The 11,277-nt window shown below is 36.6% G+C and overlaps 1 protein-coding gene across 5 annotated transcripts in view; it reads left to right on the forward strand.

The window, feature by feature from the left end:
- Positions 1 to 11,277, forward strand: part of ATP6V1H (ATPase, H+ transporting, lysosomal 50/57kDa, V1 subunit H) — a 125,920-nt gene that overhangs the window by 12,774 nt on the left and 101,869 nt on the right. For all 5 annotated transcript variants that reach the window (XM_011937593.1, XM_011937595.1, XM_011937597.1 and 2 more), the window contains one exon: positions 1,123 to 1,212. In XM_011937593.1, coding sequence (XP_011792983.1) covers positions 1,123 to 1,212 — 90 coding nt within the window. The remainder of the gene's footprint in view (positions 1 to 1,122; positions 1,213 to 11,277) is intronic.

Consider the following 11,277-nt stretch of genomic DNA (forward strand, 5'->3'; position numbering starts at 1 on the left):
GTTGCCAGGAAGCTTTTTATCCTAACAAAATGGCAGTATATCTGAAAAGAGTTCTGATAGGAATACCTTGGGCAACTTACATCTTTTTGTTTTATTTTTGCTTAAAGAGGTTAAAGTGTTTCCACTTTAATGTTTTGATTAAAAAACGCAATTATTTGTTACTGTTAACTTTTTACATTCAGTATGGTGAGTGGGCTGTCTGTCCATGGAAGACATGTTTCATAGATAGGCGTAAGTTGTAGGATGAGTATGATTTTGATAAGATCTCTATTTTTTTATAGCATGATTTTTATCACATACTGTTTGTTACATTGGTGATTTATTGAATGAATGAATGAATGAATGAATACCAAATGAAATACACTATACATCCTTAGGGTAGGGAAGTTTTTCAATGTATGACTCCAAACCTATTACTGAATGATGTTGCATACTTAAAACTATGTTTTTTGGGGAGTGATTTAAGGGATTTTATAGAGTGTTTTGATTTGTACCCTATTTGATTTATATGCTGAGTTTAGAACCTGGCCCCATAATAAGGTCCAATTCTGCTGCCTATCAGGGAGGCCTCACTGTCTAAAGGAGTCCATATACAAATTGGTCTGATTCTTACAACAGTCCTGGGGAAGTTGGTAGGTAATATATTGTTGGTTCCAGTTTTTATTGAATTAAGGAGAGGTTGTCATGTAGTTGATATGCTGTAGAATGGAGACTAGTCAGGGCCTTCTGATTCCAATCTCTCGTACTCTTGTTGCTCTTGTGTTCTATTCCCTTTAAGTACAACAAATAATATACTCAAAACCAGTTGTAATTTTTGATTGCCTATATAACTTTATGCTGTCATCAGTAATCAAGAGTTATTAGTGGCTCAGTATATCTATTTAAATATAGTAAACATTCTGAAACTTATCACTAGAAATGTTCATAAGCTGATGCAAGTCTAGTAAGGTCTTCCCATATTTCACAATATTTGTAAAAGGTATCTGTTTTCTGTAAGTAAAATTTGTTAGTTAATAGTATTTGTATTCTAATTTATGAAAGAGAAACAATGTTTTACTGAAGTTCCATTGAAATGTTATATTTGCAAATAAAAACAATAACCTTAATTTCATTTTTTTTTAGTGTGCTAAAACATTTATAAATCTGATGACTCATATCTGCAAAGAACAGACGGTTCAGTATATACTAACTATGGTGGATGATATGCTGCAGGTAGGTATATTCTTTACTTAACACATTCGGTGACTTCATTTTTTGGCCGTACCTCACAGTAGCAACATTTTTGGTGAGATTTCACTTAGAACATTGGTTCTCTTCCAGAGCATGATAGTATATTTTTCTTCCTTATGTGGGTTGTAATTTGCTAATAGAGCTAAAGACAGATACTCACACACAGGCTATTTTTATTTTTCAGAAAACCAAGTAATGAGTATATATGTTTTTCCTGGATACCTCAGAGTTTTTTGTTGAATGCCAGCAAAGCTTGCTGTATCACCTGAGGCTTTCTGGATTCTCTGTGTACTTACGGATGATACAACTTCTTCTCATTCAATCAGTCAACACATTTCAGTGCTCATATGTTCTAGGCCAGTGCTGGGCCCTGGAGGTTTGGTGCTTTTGTTCCTTTTGGGAACAGTTTTGCTTATCATTGAAAACTTTTCCAGTTGCATATAGTTTCTGTTTTCTGGTTGCTCATATCCTCAGGTCCATATGTTCTTATCTATAAATTAACACCATGACATGCTGGTAGCTCCCATTACATTTCAGCACAGCACCACAGGGTTCTTTGTCTCTCTTTTCCATATGTGTACCTCTTCTGTAACAGTGAGATTGTGAGTTCCTTAATCTCAGTGTGTTTACTTGTTTGTTCTACCCTAAAATACACAGAAAATAGTTTGAGAGTTGTGGACCCATACAACTCAATCATTGAGGAAAAGCAGTGTGGTGATTCTTCAAAGAGCTAAAAACAGAACTACCATTTGACCCAGCAATCGCATTGTTGGGTGGATACTCAAAGGAATAGAAATCATCTTACTGTAAAGACACATGCCTGTGTTTGTTCGTTGCAGCGCCATTCACATTAGCAAAGACATGGAATCAATCTAAATGCCCATCAATGGCAGATTGGATAAAGAAAACGTACATATACTCCATGGAATACTATACAGCCGTAAAACAGAATGAGAGCACGTCCTTTGCAGGAACATGGATGGAGCTGGAGGTCTTTATCCTCCAGCTAAACTAGTAAACTAACAAAGGAACTGAAAACCAAATACCACATGTTCTCAATTATAAGTGGGAGCTAAACGATGAGAACACATGGACACAAAGAGGGGAACTGCAGACACTGGGGTCTACTCAAGGGTGGAGGGCGGGAGGAGGGAGAGGATCAGAAAAAAATAACTATTGGGTACTAGCCTTAGTACCTGGATTATGAAATAATCTGTACAACATACCCTCTTGACATGAGTTTACTGATATAACACACCAGCACATGTACCCCTGAACTTAAAATAAGAGTTGAAAAAAACACGTACACACAAAAAACAAGCCTTTTACCTGGAGTTCAGTATTTGTTTGCAGTTTTTTATTTTAAACTCAGGGTATATAGTCAGAATACCATGTTCAAGTTTCAGAGTGATTATTTTTCATGAAATACTGTAAGAGTCATTGTTTCTGTTGTATTCTATTTTAGTTTTTTCCTCATCCTTGTGCACTTCATTATTATTATTTTTATTTTTTTGAGACAGGATCTTGCTCTGTTACCTACACTTGCTGGAGTGTAGTGGTGTGATCTCGGCTTGCTGCAACCTCTGATCCCCAGGTTCAAGTGATTCTCCTGTCTCAGCCTCCCGAGAAGCTGGGATTATAGGTGCCTGTTACCACGCCTGGATAATTTTTGTATTTTTAGTAGAGATGAGGTTTCACCATGTTGGCCAGGCTGGTCTCAAAACTCCTGACCTTAGGTGATCTGCCCACCTTGGCCTCCCAAAGTGCTGGGATTACAGGTGTGAGCCACCATGCCCAACCTGTTTTTTATTTTTGAATATGTAAAACATTAACATGTTTCCAAAAGTCAAAACTATGCAGAAAGATATACCCAGAGAAATGTCACTAATCCTAGCCCATTCCCACCTCCCTCTCGTAGGTGACCATTATCATTTTTTTTTTTTTTTTTTAGACAGAATTCTGTTCTGTCGCCTAGGCTGGACTGCAGTGGTGCAACCCCGGCTCACCTCAACCTCTGCCTCCTGGGTTCAAGCAGTTCTTCTGCCTCTGCCTCCCGAGTAGCTGGGATACAGGCATCTGGCACCATGCCTGGCTAATTTTTGTATTTTTTTTTAGTAGAGACGAGGTTTCACCAAGTTGGCCAAGGTGGTTTTGAACTCCTTACCTTAAGTGATCTGTCTGCCTTGGCCTCCCAAAGTGCTGGGATTACAGGTGTGAGCCACTGTGCTCAGCCCAATATCATTGGTTTTTGATTTTTTTTTTTTTTCTGTGAACATAGGCAGACACATGTATATTTTCTTATTTCCCCCTTATTTCTATAAAACACTTATTAGATATAGTCTCTTATTTTTTGCTTGTTTAAAACTTAACAAAATATGCCAGAAATCATTACATGTCAGTTCATAGAGATCTCATCTCCCTGTTCCGTTTTTGACCGCTACATGGTACCCCATTAGTGGATGTACCATAGTTTACTCAGCCTCTGATGTAATGATGGACATTGTGATTGGTTCCAAATTTTAGAATTAGAAATCATGAAGCAAAGAATAACCTTGTGCAAATATATTTTTGTGTTGTTGGGTGTATATTTCATGGTAAATTCTTAGAAATGGGATTGCTGGGTAAGAGGGAACTCCATATGTAGTTTTGTTAAGATACTGCCAGATGTTCCATTTTGCATTCTCATCAGCAGGGTGTGAGTGCCTGGTTCCCTGTAACCTTCTCAACAGAGGGCATTGTCAAGCTGTTACATTTTTGCCTATCAGAATGATGTCCAAGGTTGAACATCTTCAGATGACCTTATAGGTTGCTTTTACATTTTTTTCCCCTGAATTATTTGCTCATGTCTTTGCCCATTTTATTTTTAAGAGTAAGAGTTCTTTATATATTAGTCATATATCTCTGATACAAAGTGCAAGTATTTTCTCCCAGTTTGTAATTTCCCTTTTTGTCTTAGCTTATAACATTTTTCACAGGGTAACACAGTTTATTTTTATTTTTTATGTAGTCTAATTTATCAAATTTTTTTTAAATCTAGATTTTGAGTAATAGAAAGCTTTTCCTTATACCCGAGTTTACAGTGGAATTCACCAAGGTTTTTTTCTAGTACGTGTATAGTTTCATCTTTAGTTAGACATTTGGCCTGCTTAGAGTTGGTTCTTGTCTGTAGAGGTGTGTGTCTAATTTTATGTTTTCCAAATGGCCATTCAGTTGACCATTTATTAAATTGTCAGTCTTTGCCATAGTGGTTGGAGATGCTGCCTTTAACATTAAACCTCACTATATAACTAGGTTTATTTCTGTACTTTTTATACTTTGCTTCTGGAATGCCTGTGTATTCATGTTCCAGCACCACCCGGTTTAATGATAGAGGATCTTATGGCTAGTTCCCTTCGCAGTTTTTTTTCCCCCCAGTGTTTACCTAGGTATTCTTGAATGTTGTTTTTTTTTTATATGAAATGGAATGTCAGCTTATTTGATCTATGAAAAAGTTTGTTGGCATTTTTACTAAGTTGTGTTAAATCTATAGGTTACTATTAAAAAAAAAAATCAAAACAAGGCATGGCACTGGCTCGTGCCTGTAATCCTAGCACCTTGGGAGGCTGAGGTGGGAGGATCGCTTGAAGCCAGGAGTTTGAAACCAGCCTGGGCAGCATAGTGAGACCCTGTCTCTATTTAAAAAACTAATCATAAATTTATAAGTTAACTTAGGGAGAAATGACATCATTATATTACTGAATTTTTCTGTCCAAGGACAAGGTATGCCTTTCCATTTGTTAGGTGTGTCTGTGTCTTCAGGAGTGTTGTAATTTTCACATAATGGTTTTGCAACATTTCTTGTTAAGTTTATACCTTAATGTTTTATCGTAATTATTACTGTTAAAAACAGCATTTCTCTTCCATTTTATCTCTGAACTTTTGTTTGTTAATGTATATGAAAGTCATTGATCTCCGTATATTTTCTGTTTTGGTACCTTAGTGAATTCTTTTATTTGAATTAATTTTGTGATTGAATTTTTCTCTAATTTATAAAATTTGTGAATTATAAATTTATAACATTTTAATTAAAAAATTTTAATTAAAATTTTATAATTATCTGTTTTTGCAAAAGCATAATTTTACTTCTTTTTCAATTATGGGATATAAAACATAATTTTACTTCTTCTTTAATTCTTATGGGTTATAAGAACTTGTCAATTCTTAGTTTTTGAGTGCTATTATTAAGAATAGGTGTTGAGGCCGGACGTGGTGGCTCAAGCCTGTAATCCCAGCACTTTGGGAGGCCAAGATGGGCGGATCACGAGGTCAGAAGATCAAGAGCATCCTGGCTAACACGGTGAAACCCTGTCTCTACTAAAAAATACAAAAAACTAGCCGGACGAGGTGGCGGGCGCCTGTAGTCCCAGCTACTCGGGAGGCTGAGGCAGGAGAATGGCGTAAACCCGGGAGGCGGAGCTTGCAGTGAGCTGAGATCCGGCCACTGCACTCCAGCCTGGGCGGCAGACTCCATCTCAAAAAAAAAAAAAAAAAAAAAAAATTGGTGTTGAGTTTTGTCAAAGGCTGTTATTTTCTGGGTATCTGCATAGATGATTCAGTGACTTTTTTTCCCTCTCCTTAGATATATCAATATGGTGAATTATAGTAATGGATTTTATAATACTGAACCAACCTTGCATTCGAGGTTAAATCCCACTTGGTCATGTGTCTTATTTTCTTGATATGGTACTGAATTCTCTTTTCTGTTATTTAGGATTTTTGCCTCAGTGTTCATATGTGTAATTGGTTTATAATTTTATTTTATTTTTTGTTTTCTTCATTTGGTTATGTATCAGCATTATACTTGCTTGATAAAAAGGATTTGGCAGTTTTTCTTTATTTGCTATGCTTTGCAACAATTTATTTAGCATTAGCACTACAAGCTCTAATCTAAGTTTTGGTAAAATTCCCTTGTGAATACATCTCTGAACCTGTTGTTTTTTGGTGGGGTAATTATTTGATAGCTTTCTCTATGTCTTCTACAGAAATTGGTCATTTGAGGCTTTCTATCTCAAATGGTGATAATTTTGATAATCTGTATTTTCTCTGGAAATTATTGTATTGAAACTTTTACATTTATTTTCATAGAAGACTGTAATCTTATTAAATCTTATGCTTCAAATTTTTTTCTCTATTTCCATATTATGTCTCCATGTCATTTCTTAGTTCATTTATTTGTGCTTTCTGCTTTTTTTTTTCCTTGATTAATTAGTGTTTCTCCCCCATTTTGTTGATTTTTTTCAGAGTCAGGATTTTCATATTAATTGATCTATAGTTTTTCTGTTCTCTACCTTAATTTCTGCTTTTGCCTTTATTATATTCTTCCTTTACTCTTTTTTGTTGTTTACTTTGTTCTTTTTCTAGCATTTCAAACTGGGAGTTTTAACTTATTTCAATTCTTCTATTAAGAAGAAATAAATATTGGCCAGGCATGGTGGCTCACGTCTGTAATCCCAGCACTTTGGGAGTCTGAGGTGTGTGGGTCATGAGGTCAAGAGTTTGAGACCAGCCTGGCCAACATGGTGAAACCCCATCTCAACTGAAAATACAAAATTATCCAGGTGTGGTGATGCACGCCTAACCCCGGCTACTGGGAGGCTGAGGCAGGAGAATCACTTGAACCTGGGAGGTGGAGGTTACACTGAGCCGAGATTGTGCCATTGCACTGCTGCCTGAGCAAAAAGAGAGAAACTCTAACCCCTCCCCCGCAAAAGAAAAGTATTTAAATATATGCATTTTCCTTTGATTACTGCTTAAAGCATATCCCTTCAGCTCTGATATGTAGTGATTTAGGATTTTCTTAATTCAGTTTCTGTGTTCCCTTTCACAGAGGGTTGTTTAATATTTATATTTTAATTTTCAGGCAGAAATGCTTAAAACATTTTGTTCAAGATTTCAAACTTTATCATGTTTTAAAAACATTTCTACTTTATGGAATTTACTGATACTTTTTTTATTAGTATATGATCAATTTTATAAATGTACCAGATGTACTTGAGAAGATGTATTCTTTCTTAAGGGGTATAAGTTTGATTTATATTTATCAGATCTACTTTATTGATGATGTTATTATTTAGGATACAGGTTTTCTATACCTTTACTTTTTGTCTACCTTTTTCTTGCTCTGCTTTTTTTTTTGTACCAAGAGTGGTATGTTAAACGTCTCCCCCTTATAAATGCCTTTTTTACTATTCTAATATCTTTTGTAGTTTTCACTTTATAAAGGTGGATGCTGTATTTGGTGCATATATACACATTAGTGTTATATTTACAGTGAATTGTGGTGTTTATCATTAAAAGTGTCCCTTTTATCATACTTAATACATTTTGGCTTAAATTATACTTTAATACTGGTATGGCAACTCATGGCTTCTTGTTTCTACTTGTCTGCATATCTTTCTTTGCCTGTCCCTTTTTTAGGTGAATCATTTTGTTCTAGGTAAGTCTTTTGTATACAGTGTAGATTTGGGTCTTGTTTGTGAGTTGAAACCCCTTTTTCTTTTAATAGGTGAATTAAACCATCCACATTTATGAATATTACTAAGAAATTTGATCTCAACTGTCATACTGTGTTATAATTACTGTGTGCATTACTATTTTATTCTTTATTATGTGTTTTGTTTGCATTTGTATTAAACTTTTTTGGCATTTAGGAAGTTTTCTGTGTTCTATTGGTTATCTTTGTATTTATATTCCTTTAATGCTGTTAATCCCCTGTTTTATTCATTTACAATTTCATTTGTCATTTTTAATAGTATTTTTTGATTTCCAACAATCAATGAATTTATTCTACTTTTCCTCTCTTCTCATTTTTAGTGGCTATTTTTTACTTTATCAGGACATACAACATTTATATATTATTATTCTACCCTTGTTCCCACTTTTGTTTTGTTATATTAAATTTTCACCACTGGGTCTTTTGCCGAAGTTTTCCCAGGGATCTCTTGATTAGATGAAGCTTATCTGCTAGTAGGTTCCTCAAGAATGTCTTATGTGTACAGTAGTCTTTAAATTTTTGCATTAAAATTTTTTCCTGTAATCTTAAAGAGCAGCTTGGCTGATACAGGATCTCTGGTTCACAGTTCTTTGACTTTTGAGTCTGTTCTCTGTTGAACACTGTATAATTTAGTTTCAAATTTTGAGACCATTGTGCTCTTTTCTTTCATTTCTTTCCTGAATTCCATCAGCTATGTTTAAATTTTCCTTTATTAGGGGCACATTTCTCAGTTTTGGTTTTGAATTTCTGATTCAAGGTGGTATTTTATTTTTCTAGATGTTTGAGGATATTTAATTCAGTTTGCATCGTTACGTTACAGTTTTGTTTTGCAATTTTTTTGGGGGAGAGAAATTTCATCACCTGAGATATTTTGATTTGCATCTTTTGGTTTCTTTTTATGATAGTTTTGTATCTGTGTGGGGTTCTTTCATCTATTCATGGGTGGTTTATAATATTCTCACTCAAGAGTACCATTTTTTTTTTCTTCTTTTTTTCTTTGATACGTGGCCTCACTTTGTTGCCCAGGCTGGAGTTCAGTGGTGCAATCTCAGCAATGATTGCAACCTCCACCTCCCAAGTTTAAGTGATTCTCATGCCTCAGCCTCTAGAGTAGTAGCTGAGATTACAGGCTTGTGCCACTGTGCCCAACTAATTTTTGTATTTTTAGTAGAGGTGGGATTTCGCCATGTGGCCCAGGCTGGTCTCGAAATACTGGCCTCAAGAAATCTCCCTGCCTTGGCTCCCAGAATTCTGGGATTCAGGTGTGAGCCATCGCACCCGGACTCTCTCTCTCTCTTTTTTTTGAGATGGAGTCTCGCTTCATTGACCAGACTGGAGCGTAGTGGAATGATCTCCGCTCACTATAGCCTCCACCTCCTGGGTTGAAACGAGTCTCCTGCCTCAGCCTCCTGAGTAGCTGGGACTACAGGCATGCCCCACCTTGCCCAGCTAATTTTGTTGTATTTTTAGTAGAGACGGGGTTTCACCATGTTGGTCAGGGTAGTCTCGAACTCATGACCTCAAGTTATCCCCCCGCCTGTGCCTCTCAAAGTGCTGGAATTACAGGCATGAGCTACTGCGTCTGGCCTCTCTCTTTTTTTTTTTGTTTTTTTTCTGGTGAGATGCAGTTTGTTTGTTTTATTTTCTCTCTCCTCCCCCTTCCTTCCTTTCTTTCTTCTTTCTTTCTTTTCTTTTATTTTCTTTTTTTTTTTGGAGGCGGAGTCTTGCTCTGTCGCCCGGACTGGAGTGCAGTGGCCGGATCTCAGCTCACTGCAAGCTCCGCCTCCCGGGTTTACGCCATTCTCCTGCCTCAGCCTCCGGGGTAGCTGGGACTACAGGCGCCCGCCACCTCGCCGGGCTAGTTTTTGTATTTTTAGTAGAGACAGGGTTTCACCGTGTTAGCCAGGATGATCTCGATCTTCTGACCTCGTGATCCGCCCGTCTGGGCCTCCCAAAGTGCTGGGATTACAGGCTTGAGCCACCGCGCCCGGCCTCTTTTCTTTTCTTTTTTTTTTTTTTTGAGACAGGGTTTTGCTCTTGTCATCCAGGCTGGAGTGCAGTGGCACAATCTCGGCTCACTGCAACCTCTGCCTCCTGGGCTCAAGCGATCCTCCTGCCTCAGCCTCCCGAGTAGTGGGATTATAAGCGTGTGCTACCACGCCTGGTTAATTTTTGTATTTTTAGTAGAGACAGGATTTCATCACATTGGCCAGGCTGGACTCGAACTTCTGACCTCAGGTGATCCGCCCGCCTTGGCCTCCCAAAGTTCTGGGATTACAGGTGTGAACCACCGCACCCGGCCTCTTTTGTTGTTTTGTTTTGTTTTGTTTTGAGACAAGCTCTCACTCTGTCACCCAGGCTGGAGTGCAATGGTGCCATTGTAGTGCACTGTAACCTTGAACTCTTGGGCTCAAACAATCCTCCCACCTAAGCCTCTTGAGTAGCTGAACTACAGGCGCTTACCACCACACCTTGTTAATTAAAAAAATGTTTTAGTTGTAGAGATAAGAGTCTCATTATATGCCAAGGCTGGCAGTTTCTTTAATAGATGACTTTCTTTTGGTGGGGGCAGATTGTATGTCCTTGGATTTTTTTTTTTTGGTCTCATTTTGTCTTGCAGAACCCTGAAGTTTCCTCTTTTGTTTCTTTTTCTTTTTGCCACCCAATCTCCTAAAGATACTTTTTCTTCTTCTTTTTTTTTTTTATACTTTATTATCTCTCAAAAATGATGCCTTTCCAAGACTGCTCCCTGCTCCCTGTAGCCTGTGCTCTGGTCTACCAGTAGTCTTTTTCAGTTTCTTCATAGTTAGAGTTTATTTTGTGGTGGTGATTGTAGATCCACCTTAGAACTTCTTCCTTTCTCTGCCCATATCCTTCCTTCTACACACATTTTTCAAATGCATCTTATCATCCACAAAAGCTTGTGGTGGAGTATGAGAGATAGCTTTTGCTGGGACTTGGTGTTTCTTTTATTATGGTTAATTACAAATGTGAATTCTCTGTCTTGTTATCCTGAGGTCATGGGTTTTGTGTAGTTTTTTATTTGATCTTTTTGTTAACCTTTATTTATGAAAGATCAGTGGAGAGATTCAGATTTAGGTAACTGGTATTATTCTCATCCACCATTTCAATGTATGTATATGTATGTGTGTATATATATACACACACACTATATACAAAGTGTATATGTATATACTATGTATACAAAGTATATATGTATACAAAGCATATATACACTATGTATATACTATATACACACACATTATATACAGAGTATATATACACACTGTGTATACAAAGTATATATACACACTGTGTATACAAAGTATATATACACACTGTGTATACAAAGTATATATATACACTGTGTATACAAAGCATATATACACTATGTATACAAAGCATATATACACACTATGTATACAAAGTATATATATACTGTATATATACAAAGTGTATATATACTTTGTATGTATATATAATGTGTATGTGTGTGTGTATATATATATATATAT

This window comes from Colobus angolensis, unplaced genomic scaffold (genome assembly GCF_000951035.1).
Source record: "Colobus angolensis palliatus isolate OR3802 unplaced genomic scaffold, Cang.pa_1.0 Scaffold166, whole genome shotgun sequence".
Taxonomy (NCBI): domain Eukaryota; kingdom Metazoa; phylum Chordata; class Mammalia; order Primates; family Cercopithecidae; genus Colobus; species Colobus angolensis.